This window comes from Aedes albopictus, chromosome 1 (assembly GCF_035046485.1).
Source record: "Aedes albopictus strain Foshan chromosome 1, AalbF5, whole genome shotgun sequence".
Classification (NCBI taxonomy): Eukaryota; Metazoa; Arthropoda; class Insecta; order Diptera; family Culicidae; genus Aedes; species Aedes albopictus.
In genome coordinates, this window is record NC_085136.1 from 75961914 (window position 1) to 75982190 (window position 20277).

Consider the following 20277-nt stretch of genomic DNA (forward strand, 5'->3'; position numbering starts at 1 on the left):
CACCGTCGCACCATCTAAATCTTCGTTTACTTTCATTTTCGAATTAGCTTGTATCATTTCCAATGGAGCCCTAGAGGACCTGGAAAATCAAAAAGGAGAGATGTCAACATTAAATTTGCTGTCATCCACAAGTTTCAATCGAGCATGAGACCTGACAAAACAACAAGGATTCGTAACTTTGGTATACTCGAGACACTTTAGTCTAGTCTAGTATAGCTTCTGAAAGAATCTGGTAAATGATAGTATCAATCACTTCTACAATTTATATTATTGTCATTATTAATGCTTGCAATGCACCGGAGATGATCTACAAGCCTTGAAGCGACTACGCCTACGAACGATACAAAATTAATTATTTCACTACAAATCCAACGAATGAGGCCGATGCTAATAAGCCCAACGTATTGTTTTTGGTTTTTTGTCTCTTCGGGTGAAATACTCCACCGTGTGTTGAGTGTCCTTGACCTTGTACCTAGGCTTAAGTGCATTTACTCTCTCGCGCCATTTTTAACATTCCACCATTTTTTTCTCTTTTCCAGTGATCGTCAACGACGCCCAAGAAACGAACAGCCTCGGAACAGGAATCGCCATCGGTGCCGCCATCATCGTCATCCTGCTCATCCTGATCGGCGTTCTATTCCTACACCGGAACAAAGCCCGCCCAGTCAAGAACACCGAGAACGTCCAAGCTGCGGAGCACAAGGACGAACAAAACGCAGCCGTCATGTCATATTCCTCGCTGGAAAACGGCCGCCATAACTTCGACCTGCCAAATCGGGGCAACCTGGTGACGTTCAACACGTTCCAGGGGGCGGCCAACGGTGGAACCAATCCGCCACCGCCCAGTCGCCTAAACGGAAACGGAACGAACCTTAGCGTAAGCAATAACAATAGCATTAGCAGTAGGCACATGAACGGCGGCGGCGAGAACATCTACGACCAAATACCCAGCGAACAGTTCTACGACGCTCCGTACGAGATGCGCAGCAACGAGGAGGTGTACGAACCGGAACCGACTGCCCGAGGGAACGTCATCACCATTAACGGGGTGAGCGTGCGATGATCAGACAAGTTCCGCGTTCCGCCGGAAATCGCCTTTTTACCTATTAATCATAGTTTAGCTGATATGGTTATTTAGTTTGTATGCGCGCACCAACACCCGAAATCCGACCGGGAAAAGAACCGAAGATGAGAGAGACTTAAGCTTACCACAAGCGGAGTGTTCGAAGTCAAAGAATCGAAATTTTAAGAAGAAAATATACATCGAGTATACTAATTTATTTAGGCCTTTTACCGCGACAACTTCCTGCCGAGTCTGCGTCCGCCTCCCGGCGGACAGCGGAGCGAATGCTTCTTTTTATGTAAATATTTCCGCTTCCTTAGAATGCTACACTAAAATACGCGAAATTTTATTGGACGTCCACTACAACTGGCAGCGAATAGGAAATTGTGTAACAAAACAATACTCTTGGAAAGAGCTTCTTTTAGTACTTTGTACATAGTAAAGTATAACAATAAAAAACCATAAATTACCGAAACCAAGGTTGATGATGATTGAAATCCGAAATGACCCCTGGCAAGACATCCCTAGCTAAAATTCTGCAACCGAATCACCCTGGACTTTTTGATGGCTTCCCTACAAATCGGACAAATCTGTCGTTCGTCCAGCCAGTTCAGAATACAAACCCAACAAAACAGGTGACCGCACTGAGTTGCGCTCAAGTCCACTGCCAGTTCCATGCAGAGGGCGCACTTGTTGCTTTTGCTAGTACTACCCGAAGTAGAACTTCCCGTTTGAAGAGTTGATCGCTGTGAAGTAGATGCGACTGCAGCAGTGTTGCCAGCGCGTGCTTTCTTGCTTCTCTCGAACCACTTGACGATTAGTGATAGTAACAGCTGGAGCAAAGTGACCACTCCCAGTATTCGGAAGCCGTAGATCGAGTGGTTCTCCTTGAGCCAGTTCCGAATGAGGATCTGAAATGAAGCGAAGTTTTGTTTTAGCTTTACATTATTTATAACTCAACGATATTTAACGGCATTGGGGAACTTATGGTGTTTGCGAGGGGGTGTTTCCTTAACCCTTTGGAGCCGGAGGGGTCATATATGACCCCAACATACTGTCCAGAAAACTGTCTTTAGCAAAGTTGCTGCAAACTAAGTCCTCTATTAGGAAAAATAAGCATATTTGTATGTGCTGCTTCATTAACAACCTAGAACATCCTGAACACCATTAAATTTGAAAAAAAAAAAAAAACGAAATAATTGACATACCAGTTGATCTAAAAGCTGAACTTGGATGTGGGATACGTTTATATGTATTCATTTAACCTTTGTTAAGAATATCAAAAGGTGTTTTATATTCTAGGATGTTCTAGGTGTTCCAAACTGTCCTATAGTGGAGTCATTCAAATCTGCAAGAATAATTCTATGTATTTTCGCCACAAATAATAGCATTGCATAACCAACTGGGATCCGTGAAGCTCTTGACATCTACAGTGTCATTTATAACCACTATAGGGATATTTCAGGTCAGCCAAATTACCTTGTTGTTCAGAACTTCAGGTCTACACTCGTAACAAGAGCCATATCTGTTATACTGAGTAACGATGCATAATCAACCGCAGTAACTGGAGTAATCTGAAGTCTACTAGCTTATTACAAACTTTTGGGACATTTCGGATCGTCCAAACTGTTCTATAAAAAAGTCTTTCAAATCTACAAGAATAACTTTATGTGTTTTCGCCATAAATAATAGTCTTGCATAATCTGCTGGGTTTCGCGAAGCTCTTGAAATCTCAAATGTCATCATTCTCTCTTTTTCAATGACGTCGTCTTTGAAATCGGTGAAAATTTCTGCATTTTGTACGCTGACGATATGAAAATTTTCATGATAATTGAGGAACTATCTGACTGTGTTCGTTTACAAAACCTGCTTGATCGGCTTGTCGTTTGGTGCCGGGCGAACAACATGACGCTCAGTGTCCCCAAGTGCTCCGTCATAAGTTTCCAACGCAAAAAAAGTCCAATTGTGCACGAATATGCCGTGGATGACGAACCACTCCTGCGTGTTGAATCTGTACGTGACCTCGGAGTTATACTAGACAGCGAAATTACGTACAAAATGCACTATGAGGAAATTCTCCGGAAAGCTCGCCGCCAGCTAGGATTTGTGTCTAAAATCACAAAGGAGTTCCGTGACCCGTATACATTGAAGGCTTTATACGTTTCACTAGTACGACCCATACTGGAAACCTCTTCGGTGGTGTGGGACCCATATCATGCCACAATGATTGACCGTATGGAAGCTGTTCAACGTAAGTTCGTAAGGTTTGCCCTACGCAATCTTCATTGGAATGATCCCTTTAATCTGCCACCGTATGAAGCAAGATGTCGGCTGATAAACATCGAGACATTAGAGCATCGAAGGAAAACTGCCAAGGCAGTATTTGTGTTCAAAATCCTGGCCGGTAAAATGGATGCTCCATACCTTCTAGCGTCGTTGGATATAAATGTGCCCGCCTATACGCTTTGTTCTAGCGACTTCTTTCGTCTTCCTCGTCGTTTTTATAACTATGATGTGAATGAGCCCATTCGCTCAATGATGAATGTTTTTAATGAAGCATATCCTAATTTTGACTTCGGAATGAATGTGAATAGTTTTAGAAATAGTATTTACGATTCATTAAGACTAATATTTATTGTCAGATGAATTAACTTACAAATAAATAAATAAATAAATAAAAAGACACTATTGAAATGTTCCAGGTCAGCCAAACTATCGTGGAGTTCAGAACTTCAGATCTACACTCGTAACATCAGTTATAGCTGACATACTGAGTAACGTTTCATAATCAATCGCGGTGACTGGACCAACCTGAAGTCTACTAAACATTATTATTAACCTTTGGGACATTGAGAGTCGTCCAAACTCCAATCCTGAAGTTCAGCTCTTGATCCTAATCTTCTTGATCGTCCAATCCTTGACTATCAGCTCTTGATAGTAACAGAAGTTACCGTTGCACCCGTAGACTTTAGGATCTAAGCTCAAGAATAGTTCAGATGACCTGTCTTATACTGTCTATTGAACTTTCAGAAGACTTACTGGACATGATAGATTACAAATCGTAGGCTTGTATAATGAAAGAAGTTTCCGTTACACCCGTAGACTTTGGGATCTAAACTCAAGAACAGTTTGGATGACCTAGGATATCCCGACTGTTCTGATACTGTCTATTAACCTTTCAGAAGGCTTACTGTACATGATAGATTACAAATAGTAGCTTTGTATAATGAAAGAAGTTTCCGATACACCCGTACACTTTAGGATCTATACTCAAGAACAGTTTGGATGATCTAGGATATCTCGACTGATCTTATACTGTCTATTGAACTTTCAGAACACTTACTGGATATGATAAATTACAAATCGTAGCTTTGTATAATGAAAGAAGTTTCCATTACACACGTAGACTTTAAGATCTAAACTCAAGGACAGTTTGGATGACCTAGGATATCTCGACTTTCAGAAGACTTACTGGACCTGATAGATTACTAATCGTAGCTTTGTATAAAGAAAGAATTTACCGTTACACCCGTAGACTTAAGCAACTATACTAAAAACAGTTTAGATGACCTAGGATATCCCAACTGATCTGGTACTGTCTATTGAACTTCCTCACAAGACTTACTGGACATGATAGATTACAAATTGTAGCCTTGTATAATGAAAGAAGTTGCCGTTACACCCGTAGACTTTGGGATCTATACTAAAGAACAGTTTAGATGACCTATGATATCCCGACTGATCTGATACTGTCCATTAACCTTTCTCAGAAGACTTACTGGACCTGATAGATTACGAATAGTAGCTTTGTATAATGGAAGAAGTTACTGTTACACCCGTAGACTTTAGGATCTAAACTCAAGAACAGTTTGGATGACCCAGGATATCCCGACTGATCTTATACTGTCTACTAGCTGTACCCGGCAAACTTTGTCTTGCCTACTGCGTTTTTTTTTCGTTTCAAGTTTCTATCCAAGAAAAATTCCCCGGTCACAAAATGTATGGTAGATGGATTTTCAAAAACTCTCAATTTTTCCATGTTTTTTGCCCTATAAACCCTCCTTGGGTGAAAACTAACAGAACAAAACTAAGACGACCAAAATCGGACCTTCCGTTCGCAAGTTATGCGCGGTCCCACGTATGCCACTGCATTTTTATATATATAGATTGAACTTTCAGAAGACTTGATGGACATGATAGATTACAAATCGTAGCCTTGTATAATAAAAGAGGTTGCCGTTATACTCGTAGACTTTGGGATATCCGGACTGTCTTATACTGTCTGTCTATTGAACTTTCAGAACACTTACTGGACATGATAGATTACAAATTGTAGCCTTGTATAATGAAAGAAGTTGCCGTTACACCCGTAGACTTTGGGATCTAAACTCAAGAACAGTTTAGATGACCTAGGATATCCCGACTGATCTGATACTGTCTATTAACCTTTCTCAGAAGACTTACTGGACCTGATAGATTACGAAGTAAATATCTGGAGGCAGCTTTCGACTGAGGTATCTGGACACCTGGGAGGATTTTCGGCGTGGCAGTCGCAATTGCAATCAAACGATCAGATATTCTCCTTCAACCGACGTTTCGATGTGTATTACATCTTCTTCAGGGAATTAGGGGTGTTAATCGCTTTCGTTTTGAAAGGCTTTGTGGAAGCATAATCCGTCCGAAAAACTATTTAAAAAAACGTTGGAATCGACTTCTTGAACACTAGTTATGTTTTTGCCGAATTCGGTTCGCACTTCTAACAACATCCTCCCAGGTGAAGTAAATATCGTTCTTTGATTTCTCTGGAATATGAATTTCCAGTTATTTCTTCACTGAAATTCTCTTAGGATTCCTCCAGACAGTCCTGATGGGCTGATACCTTCAGGAATTATTGGTGAGATTATTCAAGATAACCTTTCTATTTATTTATTGATTTATCTAATCAACAGGCTCTATATAAGCCCCAATGATTTTACTTAAATCTAAAGTCCAACATGACAAAGTAACATATCGCAGTCAAAAATAAAACTTAAACATAAGCACAAGAAAAGCTGTTAACACAATCCAATTAATAGTCAAAATTAACAAACAAAAAAAAACATACAAAACTACAAACTAATTACGCCTTGAAAAAAACAAACTAAACCTCCAACGAAGTATTTGACGAGACACATTAAAATCGAATAATGAACAAACTCTATTGAAGTTACGTTGCAGGCCGTTAACACCCCCAAACATACTGTAGTTCGTCCGGTTTAAGGGTGGCCGCAGCATGTAATTGTTGCGAAGAGCACGAGGTTGAACATTAATATTTAGTTGACCCAGAATGGCGGGGCAATCAAGGCGTCCTTGCAGAGTGTCCGAGACCAGTAAAGCCCTGGCTGTGTCCCTACGGGTCGATAAAGGTTCCAGATGTATCAGCTGGCAACGGCTTTCATAACTTGGCAAATTATACGGATTGGACCAAGGCAAACGTCGAAGAGCATATCTTAAAAACCGCCGTTGAACAGACTCAATCCTTTCAACTCCATTGTTGTAGTATGGGTTCCAGACAACCGAACAGTACTCAAGTATGGATCGGGATAGGGCACAGTACAAGGACTTAAGGCAGAAGATATCCGTGAACTCTCTTGCTATTCTGAATATGAAGCCGAGAATGCTAGAGGCTTTTCCGACGGCGTAGTTGATATGTTGTTTAAAAGAGAGCTTTTCATCCAAAACTACACCAAGGTCTTTGACTTGACTGACGCGTTCAATTTGGGTGCCTGACAAACTGTAATCAAATAGTATTGACCGTTTTTTGTTCGTAAAGGAAATCACCGAGCACTTGGACGGGTTAACTTCCATTCGGTTTAGAGTACACCATTCAGCAAACGCAATCAGCTGACGTTGGAGGAAGTAGCAGTCTTCAATCGATCGAACACGAAGATACAGTTTGAGATCATCCGCGTAGGATAACCGTGGGCATTTGATCACCAAGTTCACGTCATTAAAATATATCAAAAAGATCAGTGGACCCAAGTGGCTACCTTGTGGGATACCAGACGTTGCGGCAAATTAAACGGACTGACAGTCACCTATGACGACAGACAGGCGGCGACCTGTAAGATAAGATTGAAACCATTGCAGGAGGGTTCCATGTATCCCCAGCCGATCGAGTTTAGCTACAGCAATACGATGGTTCAATTTATCGAATGCTGCAGTCAGGTCGGTGTAAATGACATCGGTTTGAACGCGTTTCTCCATGCTCTCGATGATAGAGGAGGTAAGACACAGCAAATTAGTGGCCGTTGAGCGACCAGGCAGAAATCCATGTTGCTCGGTGCTAATAAACGATTTGCTGTGATCGAGCAACGGGTCCATGATGACAATCTCGAACAACTTGGCGATGGCGCAGAGCGAAGTAATACCGCGATAGTTGCCAATCTCTTGCCTGTTCCCTTTTTTATGTACTGGGAACATGTGCGCAAGCTTCCATGTGGACGGAAACAGGCCAGTAGTTACGGAGAGTCGGAAAACGTGAAGCAGTGGTGGCAATAGGTTGATGATTTGCGCCTTGACAATTACCGATGGAATTCCATCGGGTCCCGGGTTGTGCGACGTCTTGAGCTTAACGGAAGCCCTGGCAATCATGTTTTCATCGATGTCTACACTGCTCAGCGATTGCCCAAGGTGTGGAACTGTGCTAGCGGCGAGTGTGACGTGGTTGTCATCCAGTTGCTCATCGGTGAAGACACTAGCAAATTTATCGGCAAAGAGATTACATATATCTTGCGGAGAGGAGGCCACATCGCCGTTGAACATCATAGACGATGGCAAACCGGATTCTTGACGCTGTTCGTTTACGAATTTCCAAAACTGTTTAGGACGAGATTTAAGCTTCCTCTGCATGCCACGCTGATAACGAAGGAAGCATTGTTTCGCAATGCGCTTATATTCGTAATTGATCCTCACATAGTAGTTCCGGAGTTGCAGTGTGCGGTGTCTGGTGAATTTCCTCAGAGCGGCCCTCTTTCCAGATTTCAACATACGCAGTTCGCTTGTTTCCCAAGGACGACGCGATGTATTGCGGTGCAGCTTTTTGGGGACGTGTCTGTCAATAACGTATGCCAGCACATTGGACAAGGTTTGAGCAGCCACCTCAATGTCCTCGGTGTCAAGGATATCACCCCAATCCAGACCGGATAACACTTCGGCAATGCTACGATGATCAGCCTTGTGGAAATCATAGGAAACGGCGATCGGTGAAATGACGAATTCAAGAGGCGACTTTGCGTCGATTGTTAACAGCAAAGGAGGATGGTGGACTGTTAATTTCACTAGAGGAGCCGGCGCTTCGCATATGGGTGGAGCAGTGTCCTGTGCACTGACGAAGCAGAGGTCCAGACTACGGTTGTTCTGATTGGTGACGTGGTTGATTTGAGCGAGAGTTGCAGCACTATAGTTGTCCAAAAGACAAGATGCGGTGGAGTGAATTACTGACCGCTCCACGTCAGGAAAGAGAAATCCATTGCATGATGCCTTCCACGTGATCTCTGAAAGATTGAAGTCACCCATCATGACGACTTCATCTCTGGGTTTGGCGATTTCCAGAATGGAAAAGATCGACCGGCAATGCGATTCAATGAGAGAAGCATCACGTACCCGATCAGGAGGAATATACAGCACACAGAGAAAAAGTGTACGATCGCCCAGTTTGATGGAAGCCCATACTTGCTCCAAGCGAGTCCAAGAGGAGTTATCTACTCTCCTCGCTTTGTGCCTAGAATTCACAGCTACTAGAACGCCCCCACCTGTTAGTTTTGTGCTGTTATCGGCACTCCTATCACATCTAAAAACCTCGTAGTCATTGCCAAAAACGTTGCGGGAGAGTGTTCGTGCATCCAACCAAGTCTCGGTAAGAACGATGATGTCGTAGCAACTGTCGGAGATAGCAACACGGAAATCCGCGATACTACTATTCATACCGCCAACGTTCTGGTAGTAAACGGTGATCTCTTGATGACTAGTGGGCGAGAGGGAGCTGGAAACTGGAAATATCTTCAGAAATTTTAAGGGATTTCTTCAAGCATTCTAGCTGAGCTTCTTCCGGGTAATCTTCCTGGTATTTACATTACCTGTTATTAGTACGAACCCACTTAAAAAAGTATTGGAACACACAGTTGAATATAGCATCACCCCTCAAAAATTTTGTGCTGCTAAATTTGTGCTGCTATATCTCTATCCTGATAATATGCAAAAGTACATCCATCAGTCAAGTCGTTCGAAAAGTCGTTGTCACAATGGCAACTGATTCACTTGAATAAGAAGTGAATGGATTCTGAACCACTTGCATATGAAGTGAATCAGCCATGAATCACTTGGATTAAAATGACTCAGACTTAAATCACTTGAATGTGAAGAGAATAAGCCCTGAATGAACTCAACATGAAAAGAATCAGACCTAAATCACTTGATTATGACGTAAATCAGATCAGAATCACTTGAATTTCAAGTGAATCAGACATGAATCATTTGAATATCAAGTGAGTCAGATTTGAATCTCTTGAATATTAAGTGAATCAGATCGGAATCACTTGAATTGAAATTACTCAGACCTGAATCGCTTGATTTTGAAGTGAATCAGATCTGATTCACTTGAATATAAAGTGAATCATACCTGAATCACTTGAGTATCAAATGAATCAGACCTGAATGACTTGAATGTAAAGTGAATGGAATCTGAATCACTTGAATATGAAGTGAATCAGACCCGAATCACTTAAATATGAAGTGAATCAGACCTGAATCAAATGAATATGAAATTCCTCTTGGCATTTCTCCAGGAGCTCCTATTGGCCTTGCTCCATGAACTTCAGCTCAGATTCCTCAAGCAATTCCTATTGAGATTCGTTCAGAAATTCTTACTGTGATACTTTCAGGAGTTCTTCTAGGGTTTTCTGTAGAGATTTCTCGTGGAATTTCTTCAGGAATTTTTGCTGGGATTATTCGTGGTATATTTTGGACATTCTACCAGAAATTCCTCCGGTGATTTCCTAAGAGTTCCTTCGATGATTTCATCCAGGGATTCCCCCAGTAAATTTTCAATTCTTCCAGCTATTCTTGCTAGGATTCCTCCAGAAATTCTAACTGTGATACATACTTCAAAAATTCTGCTAGGGATTCTACTGCAGCTTTCTCTTGGCTTTTTTGCTGGGATCCTTCTAGGCAATTTTCCTGGGATTCAGCAGAAATTCCACCATGGACTCATTCAGGACTCATTCTCCAGAGAGTTTATCCAAAGATTCCTTCAGAAATTCTTCATGGCATTCCAGCAGAAACTCCCCTAGGCCTTCCTCAAACAACTCTTACTGCGGTACTTCCAGCAGTTTCTTCTCCACAGTTATTCTAACTATGATACCTCCAAAAATATTTGTGATTCCTTTAGGAATTTGTCCTGACATTCTTGCTGGCTGTAATTCTTCCGGGAAATATTGCTGAGATTCTTTTAGAAATTCCCCATACGATTCCTTCAGGGCCTTCTCTGTAGATTTCTTCATAATACCTCTACCAGTTCTTGCAGGGGCTTCTCGAGGTATTGCTCGAGTTATTTCTTCAAGGATTTTTTTCTTTTAATTCCTCCAGACATTCCTGATGGAGTTTCTCGAGAAATTCCTGTATAGTTTCCTCCGAGAATTACCAGGATTTCCGCAAAATTTTCTATAATAATGCATCCCAGAATCCTTCTGAAAATTCTCCCAGAGATTTTTTCCTGAGATTCTTCCAAAGATCCAAAGATTTCCGCATAAATTTATTATGAGATTGCTCCAGGAACTCCCTTGGCCTTCCTCCAAGAATCCCAACTGGATTCCTTAAGTCATTCCTACTGTAGTTGTTCCAGCAATTCCTCTTAGGACTCCAGAAATTCTTGAAATACTTCTTGAAATTTCTCCTGGAATTCCTTTAAAACCCCTTGCTGGAATGATTTCAAGGCAATCTACCTGGGATTCTTCCAGAAGTTTCTTCGGTGCTTCCTCCAGTAGTTTTATCCTGGGATTTTTCCGAAAATTGCTCATGAGATTCCACCAAAACCTTCTCTTGACCTTCATCCAGGAGCTCGAACTGGGAATACATTCTACTGTGATTCTATCAGGAATGTCTCCTAGGACTCTTCTAGAAATTCCTTCTACGTCAGCTTCAGAGGCACGTTTTACTCCATTTGGGAAATGTGTGCCTGTGTGATACTTGCAAGAATCCCTCTAAGGCTTTCCATTGGCATTTTTACTGGGATTCTTCCGGGCAGTCTTCATAGGATAGCTCCAAAAATGGCTTTGGTGATTCTTTCAGGGAATTTTCCAAAGACTTATCTAAATCTCCAACATTTCCAGCTGAAGGAATCCCAATGAAAATCTCTGATCGAATTTCTGGAGATAGCAAATCTCTAGTTAAATCCCATCAGGAATGCCTGGAGGAATTCCTGGAGACAATCGGTAGAGGTTTCCTGGAGAAATTTTTGGAGGAGTCCCTGAAGAAATCGCAGGAGATTTTTTTGGAGGGACTCCAAGAAGCTTGCCCGAAAGAATCCAGCAAGAATGCCATGGAGGAACTCCAGTTAGAATTGCTGGAGGAGTTCTAGGAGGAATTGCCGGAAGAACCGCAGGAGGTATTGCTTGAGGAATCCCAGCTGAAATTCCTGGAGGAAGGACAAAACTAGTTTCTGGGGAAATCCCATGAGGAATTTCTCGAGGAATCCCTGGCTAAAATCTTTGAATGAATCGCCGGAGAAACTTCTGGAAGAATCCTACCAAGAATTCTTTAAGAAATCCCAATAAAAATCGCTTGAGAAAATTCCGAGAGGTATCATATGTAGTAGGAATTTGTAGAGAAATCCTAGGAGGAATTTCTGGAGGAATCTCTGCATGAATTACTAATGAAACCCCATTAGGAATGCCTGCAGAAATGCTAAGTGAAGTTCATTGAAGAAATATCGGGGAGAATCCAAAGGAATCCATAAAAAAGTCCATGAAGAAATGCCAGAAGTAACGGATCAGTCTGGCATATCTGCATGGGTTGCTTCGAGGTTTCACTCCCCGAAAACCAAACATCTTCTTCACTCTGACAAGAATTAAAGAGTCTGGGAACAATCCCGGAAAGATTCTAGAGATAATCCCGGGGGGATTCTGAAGAGAATGAATTCGTTCGTTCAGTAATTCTTTCCAGATTACTTCAGTGCATTTTGGAATGTCTTCAGAAGTTTTTTTTTACTCTGCTCCACCAGAGGAAAGGAATTGCTGGAGAAATGTAATCCCAGAAACAAACTATATTACGAAAAATTAGTAATTCCATCATCTGAGACAAGTTCAAAAAAAAATGTTTCGGAGGAATTACAGAGCAATCAGCTGAATTTCCAAAAGGATCTCCCTTAGCAGTGGCGTAGCAAGGGGGGGTGCGGAGGTGCGGTCCGCACCGGGCCCCCGAATTCAAGGGGCCTCCAAATCAGTGAAGGTTTCTTACACTAGTTTGAATAAAGTTTTTTTAAATAGCGAAAGTTTGCTACAATTATAAGTTCAATACTTGCAGATCTGCTGAAGAGTTTGTAGGGACCCCTTCGCGAGATTTTGAAATGGGCACACAGATGACTTATTTGAAGTCCTTTTTTTTCGATGATTGCTCTTTGTACCTACAGGGGTCCCGAAATACAAGAAAAAATGTGCTAGAAATCAAAATATAATTTTACGAAACTCAGTACCGATATGGAAGTAAAATTCATGAGCATAATGAAAATGTCCCTGATACTTATCCCAACCACAGGACCAAACATAGCTGTTTATTTAGCTCAGGATAGCAATTGGAATTCAGAGGTCTCATTTATTAAAGTTAAGTTAAGATCTGAACACATGTCACGTCAAAACTGTAATAACAAAAGTTTGTGGCTAAGTTTTACTCTCGTACAAAAAATGCAATCAACTTATTCCAACTATTTCATCAATCATTTCTTTCTACATATTCCTTGAAGGGTTTCTGCGGGAATTCCTTCAGTTAAGGTCCTTGTCTCCGGGGATATCTTTTAAGATTTATCAGGAGTTCTACAAAAATTCCTCTAAGATTAACTTCAGAACTCTTTTCAGGGATTACTTTAGAAATTCCTCTAAGCATTGATTTAGGAAAGCTTACAATGATGCATTCCTTCAGGAACTTCTCCAAGCATTTCTACAGGAACTTCTCAAGAAATCCTTCAGGAATTCCTTCAAGGATTTTTTCAGGAATTTCTTCAAACATTCATTCAGGAATACCTCTTCGAATTCCTTCATAAAATCCTACAAGGATTATGTCATGAAGTCCTTCAAGGAATCCCTCAGATGAGCCTTAAGAAATAATCTTGTAGGAGTTCCTCATGGAAAATATTTTTCATGAATTTCGGAGATCACGCTTGAAGCCATACCTGAATGGATCCATGGAAGATTTTCTAAAGAAATTGTGGAGGTATTCCCGAAGGAATTCTTGTAGTAATGTTTGCAAGAATTTTTGGAGGAATTTCTAATAGAATCTTTGTCTTGATGAATTCCAAGACGTATTCGGAAAGAATCATTGGGTTGATTTTGCAGGTATCTTTGATGACATTCTTGAAGGATTACTACAGTACAAGGAGTAGCTTAAGGATTTAGGTAAAGAATTCCTGAAGAAATTTTGAAGGTGAAGAGATTTTTGGAAGAACTAATGATGACATGACTATTATTTCTCAAAGAAAGCAATGGCGCAAATCGAAAAATAAAAGAGATCCTGTATATTTGGAGGAATTTATGCAGGAGGCCTTGGGGGAAATTCTGTATAAATCCTTTGGGGATGAATGTGTTCATACTTGTAGGATTATCTGAAGGAAAACTTTAAAAAACCCTTGAACGAATCTTTGTATTGTAGCTTGAAAAAAAAAAAATCCTTGGAGAAAAAGATTAAATCTTCGCTGAACTTCCATTCGTTATTGAACGAATTGTGAAAAAGGACTTGAAAAATTCGCATAAGGAATCTTTGGTCGATTTTCTACAGCAATTATTGGAGGAATTCTGACGAAATCCCTGCAGGAAGAACTAAAGAAATGCTTGAACAAATTCTTAAGAAATCCTTTGAAGGACTTCAAGAAAAACCATTTGAGGCATTGCAAAAAGAAATTCTTGGAGAAATTTCTTAAAAAAAGAATTCCTGAAGGATTCTTTTCTAAAATTGCTGAAGTGATTATGTGAGGTAGCTCCAAAAGAATCATTTGTGGAAATCTTGAAAAACTTTTTATAGAATTCATGGGAACACATACATATAATTGAAAAAAATGCTTCAGAAACGCATGGAGGAGTTTGTAGCAACTTTCGAAGGAAATCTTAGAGAAATTTGGGAAAAAGTCCTTGAAGTAATTCATAGATAAATCGTATAATATATTCAAGAAAAAGTTCTTGGAGTACTTCACTTGGAACAAATGCACCATGCAATCGTAAGAATCATTTTTAAAAGTTTCGTGAAGGGCATCTGGACGAAACTGGCGTTCCTGATGGAAACCTTGTAAGAATACCTGAAGGATTCATTGAAAGAATCACAGTAGAATTTTCTGGAAGAATTTCTGTGAGAATTCTGGAAGGAAATTAATTTTTTTATTAGAATTTCTGATGCATTTCTTCGGAAATTTGCTTTGGATTTTTTTTCACCAATTACTTTGAAAATCCGTGCAGCAATTCGTTAAGGAATATCTTAATCTCTTCAGCAAATACTCTAAAAAATTTCTTCGGAAATTCCAATTCCCTTAGAATTTTTTTTTCTGATTTCATTCTGCATTATTTCTAGAAAATTTCTGTGGCTATTATTTTGGAAACTGTTTCAGCTATTGTGTCAAAAATTGAGTGCGCTATCCCTTTGGCAAAAATTCTCAAGCTTTTTTTTAGGATCTCTGTTAGAAGTATCATTGAAAATTTCTGCGGCAAATCTGTTAAGAAATTGTTAGGCAATTCCTTTGAAAACTTCTTTAATGAACTCTCGGCAATGTTTCAGCTATGACTTTACGAACTTCAGATTCTTATTTCTACGGAAATTTCTTTAAAAATTTTGTCTGCAACCTTTTGCTGTTTTTTTACTATTCATTTGAAAAATCATCTGATAATTACTTTGGGAATAACGTCAACACTCTTTTGGAAACTTCTTCGCCAATACATATGGAAATTGATTGGTTAATTCATTTGGCATTTTTTTCGGCAATTCCTTTGGAATTTGTTTTGGTAGCTCTTTTGATAATTTTTTGGCAATAATATTCGAAATTGATTTTAGGTATTATTTTTAAAGTTTCGATATTCTTTGGGCAATTGCTTTATCAGGAAACTCCTACGGGATTTCAGCGATTTCATTGAAAGTTTCACCAGCAGTCCCTTTGCTAATATGCCTGGAATTTACGTTTGTTTTTATTTCAATCGTTCCTTTAGAAATTCATTCGACAGGTACTTTGAAAATTCCTTAGTCAATTCGTTTGACTGACTCCGGTAATTCCTCAGAAAATTCCTTTGGTAATTCCTCTGGATTTTTTTTCATAATCCTTTACGAAATTACGTAAACCAGACAAAATCCAGCTGCATAATGGTTTTTGTCTGGTTTTGCAGTTCTATGAGATACACTCTTGCGAATTAAAAAAAAAAACAGAATTTAAAACGGAACGGCCGAAGAAAATCGCGAAGGAATTACCTAAGGAATTTCCAAAAAAAACCAAAGAAGTTTACAAACAATTTCCTAAGAAAATCACAAAGCAATTTCTAAAAATGTTTTTTTTTTAATTTTATTTCTTGAAAAAAATTTTTTTTTTCATTTCTAATGAGGAGTTTTTGAATCCTTGAATAAATTATTGGAGGAATTTCTAAAAAATCTTCGAAAAAATCTTGCTGAAGTAATTATATAAATACATGAAGAAATCCTTGCATGAAAGAATGCCCGAAAGATTCGTTGTAAAAAAAATAATTTGTGAAATACTTGGGGACATCAGGACGCGCGTCGTTGGAAAAAGTACAACAATGCAAAAAAAAACCTCGCTCGTCGTATACAGCGCATGCACAGTGTATTTATAGGCTCGAACAGGCGCGCGTCCTGAAAGTTTAAGTAAGAATGAATTAAATCAATTGAGGAAATTCTAAGAGAATACTTCAATAAATTTTGAACGAATCTTTGGAGAAATCGTGAGAGCATTTATTGGATGAACTACTAAAGACATCTTTAGAAAAATTACCGAAGAAAGTTTGGGAGGGATTTCTAAAGGCCTCTTTGAAGGAATTTCTTTAAAATTTTGAATAAAACCTTGGAAGAATTCCTAAAGCGAGTCCTGGAAAAGTCCCAAGAGTAATCCTCGGTAGAATTCTTGGAGAAACTGTTAAATAAATTAAACAAGGAAAGCTTTATCCGATTGATGAAACCCTTGCAGTAGTTTCTAACAAGATCCTTGAAGGAATTCTGAAAGAGTGTTTTGATAATTTTCGAAAGTTTTGTTTTGAAGAAATATTTAAGAAATCCTTGGAAAAATTCCCGTACACGGAGAAACTGAAAAACTCAAAATTAGGTACTTTTAAACTCAAAATTGAGTTCTTTTTCATCTCCCTTTTCATGCGCTCTTTCTGTTGTTGTCAGAGAGTGAAGAGAGAAACAGCCCAACTTTTGCAGTTCCGTGCGTCAAGCCAAAACTGAGTTTCTAGCACAGTACTCTAATTTGAGTGAATACAACCTAGTCAAAATTTCGGTTGAGTGGAAAAAACTTAAAATTAGGTATTTTTTTCACATGGAAGCAAGCGGGAACAACCCAACAAAAACATCGATTCCATCAACTCAAAATTGGCTTGACGCACGCAACCCCGAAGTTGGGTGGAAAGAACTCACTTTTGGGTAGTTTCGTCTCTCCGTGTAGGAATTCTAAAAGCGATTCCTGAAGAATTCCCTATGGATATCCTCTATGAAATCTTAATCTTGCATTAATCACTTAAAAGATGCTTCTAGGCATTCTTAAAGAATTCCCGAAGAAAGTGGCAAAACAGTCTTAGGAGGAATCCTTGGAGTAACATGAGATTTTTTTTTATTTGATTAGATAGGGCATCTGTTCCTTTACTATTTAAGCATATACGCTCCAATTTTCATCCGTCTCAAATCAAAGGAATGGAGCGCTTTTTGTTTCTTTTTTTTTGTATTTTTGTTAGAAGTGAGCACGAATGATAACAAAAATTACGTAATCATCGGTTCCGTAATCGCTTTGTTTTCGAATAAAATTCATTTGTGATTGTAGGATTATTAAGGGCATGTTGACCCTACCAGGAATTCTCAGAGATTTTTTTAAACGATTTTTTTGGAGGAATTTCTAGCGGAATCATTAATAACCTGGTAAAAGAAGGTCTCGAAAGAACTTTGAAAAATCACAATAGATTTTTTTAAATAGTGCCCAGAGAAATGTTAGCAAAAATTCCTGTAGGAATCCTTGGAAAATGTCCTTGAGTTGATGAATATTAAAGAATTCGTTGGAGGAATTCCAGAAGAAATTTTCGAAAGAATTTCTGCAAAACTCCTACGAAGTTCCTCTGAGAATTTTCTTAGAGGATTTTCTGTAGGAATCCTTGGATATTTAGAAAACGGATTCTTTGGGACTTGAAGAACCCTTGCAAATTTTTATCGAAACAAGCGTTCTTTAAGGAATCATTGGAGGAATTTCTGAAGAAATCCTTGAAATCCTTGTGAGCATAACGTGATTTTTTTGCTTTTCAATTCCTTTGTGTTCCCGGTCAAATTAACTAAACAGTTTTAATTTCCGTGGGTATAATGACAATTCAATCGATAAAATGACAGATCACCTCGAACAAAAAAAATCCCCATACAAACTTTATATGGATTTTAAATATAGTTCCCGGGCACCAAAAATGATGAAATTTTGGATTTCGACTATGTTTTGGACGGAGATTCCGATTATGAAATAATCGGGATACCCCTACAGAACCCGATTCCGATTTTATTTATTCGGAAAAATATGTGGTTCCAAAAAAATCTTTGGAGATTTTTTTGTAGCATTTTTTTTCTGGAATCTTCTAAATGAATCCTCAGAAATATTATTTATAGAAACCCTGGTGGACTTCTTGAACAAATGTTTCGAGAAATACTCGATGAAGCCTTTGCAAGAATCTTTTGAAGTACTTTGAAGTATTTTTGAAAACATCCTCGGAGACAACACTGTAAGAACTCCTGAAGGAGTGCTTATAGAAATACTGAATGACATCCTTGCATTAACATCCTTGCATTAACGACTTGAAAGATTGTTGAAGACAAATTGTTCTTAAAGAAAGTTTTTTTTTTTAGAAAACGGTCAAGCAATCTTTGAAGAATTCCTTAAAGATTACTTGGTACAATTCCCAAATAGTTCATTTAAGAAATTCGACATAATTCTTAGAATAAATCTTACGTTCATTGATGGATTTCATTGGTTTTTTTATTGTTTTGTACAAAATACAACAGTGCGATCAGTAATTTTCATGGGGGCCCACGAATTTTGTTCCGCACCAGGCCCCCAAATTCCTAGCTACGCTACTGTCCCTTAGGCTACTGGTAAGTAGTTTGTGGAAGAATCCCGCATGGTGGGACCCCAGGAGTTCTTCTTCTCGAAAAACGGGTAAGACTTCTGAAGGAGTCTCAGAAAAAATCTAGGAGTAATCTCAGCAGAAACTACTGTTCAAAAACCAAAATCAATCAATGGAAGAATCCCACAAGGATCTCATGTAGGAATGTCAGCAGGAGCTATCAGTATAACCCGGTTAGAATGATTGGCGAAATCGCAAAACGTTCACCATCTCAGCTACTAAGTCCCCACCATGTCGTACTTACATAGTTAATCCCGGTCAACCGCTTGGAGATGTGGTACCTTCCGCCGCAGATGTAGAACGCACTGGTATGAAAGCCTCGCACGTAAGGAACAATGAACTTCAATCCATCCAGCAGCCGAACTAACCGTTCCTTCGCCTCCGGCAGCATCTCTTCACTGCGATCGATCTCAGTTTGCAACCTTGTGAGAATCCTATCGACCACGTGCTCCCCACCGTACTCCAACAGGATGGCAAAGATTTGCAACTGAAAAGAGAAAACTGTGAATCAACTACGAATGCTGTAGAATTCTAACAATACAAACCGCCTTATTCGGCAGCATCACATAGTTGGAATCAACCTGAATGATCCCAGTGTACTCTTCGCCCAGCGTTTGCAGATTGTGCACAATGGCATAGTGATGATACAGCACCTCGGCAATCAGCTTGCACAGATGATTGTACTTGAACCAGTTCCGCTGGCTCACCAGCAGCAAGATGTCGCTTAGCTGTGACCGAATCTCGTCGATGTAGGTCTGATCCTTCTGGATGGTGCGGATGATTTCCGCCTGGCCGGCGTTCGCGTGGTAGAGGGGCATTTTGCTGGCCAGTAAATCTGAAATCTGAAGATGCGCCAGGCAAAGCATACATTAGCCCCAATGTGCCCTATACTCGGATTGTGGAAGTGACACTCGAAGTGCATGAGATGAGAATCCCGGTGGTAATTTCGTTTAGATGAAAATTTTACGCATTTTTTGTTTAATATTACATACCTTTCGATCTGTAGAGCTAGTCTAACAGTAAAAATTGGCTTTTATCAGAGAAATTCACTTATTTTTATCAAAAAATTACATTACAGAGCAGAAGGGCAAAGTGCAGCAATGTTTTTGTTTTGATTCGACGATTTTCTCCGCACTCTCAGGCAGTGCAGCCAGATTTTCTCAAACATTTCAAACATTTTTATCTCTCGTGTAACTTTTGAAATGGACCAAACTTACATCACAGAAAAACAGACGTAATCGTCCACGATTTTAACGAGGGCTGTTTAAAGTTCACAAGGAATTTCTCAGTCTATCTTGATGTATGGGAAATTCCTTCAGCATCATCATCATCATCCTTCTGGAGTTCACACGGTTGTTTGAGAAAACCCATCGATGGGTAAAAAAACACTCATTTTTGAGAAGCATGCAGATCTGTCAAAACATGGGTGAACTCAAGAAAATAAAAAGAGTAAAAAAATACCCATTTAAAGGATCAGACCATCTACCCATTAATGGGTGAAAAAGTAGTTGGAACGTTGGGAAAGTCGAGAGATTCTTCTGTTCAAAAGTGAACAATTATTTTACTGCTCCCGCTTGCTGAAGGTTTCCTGCATTAGTTCAAAGAAACTAT

The 20277-nt window shown here is 39.5% G+C and overlaps 2 protein-coding genes across 2 annotated transcripts in view; one reads left to right on the forward strand and one right to left on the reverse strand.

The window, feature by feature from the left end:
- Window positions 1-1538, forward strand: part of LOC109422055 (sushi, von Willebrand factor type A, EGF and pentraxin domain-containing protein 1) — a 238195-nt gene extending 236657 nt beyond the window's left edge. The window contains exon 10 of the mRNA XM_019696689.3: window positions 540-1538. Within this exon, the coding sequence (XP_019552234.3) occupies window positions 540-1063 (524 nt within the window). The 3' untranslated portion in view covers window positions 1064-1538. The remainder of the gene's footprint in view (window positions 1-539) is intronic.
- LOC109422054 (peroxisome assembly protein 10-B) lies at window positions 1260-19795 on the reverse strand. Its single transcript, XM_019696688.3, has 4 exons — window positions 19659-19795; window positions 19212-19508; window positions 18911-19153; window positions 1260-1974 (listed from the first exon to the last, which is right to left on the reverse strand). The coding sequence occupies exons 2-4, from the start codon at window positions 19482-19484 to the stop codon at window positions 1588-1590; spliced, it is 903 nt and encodes a 300-aa protein (XP_019552233.3). The 5' UTR covers window positions 19485-19508; window positions 19659-19795; the 3' UTR covers window positions 1260-1587.
- Between the last annotated feature and the right edge of the window lie 482 nt (window positions 19796-20277).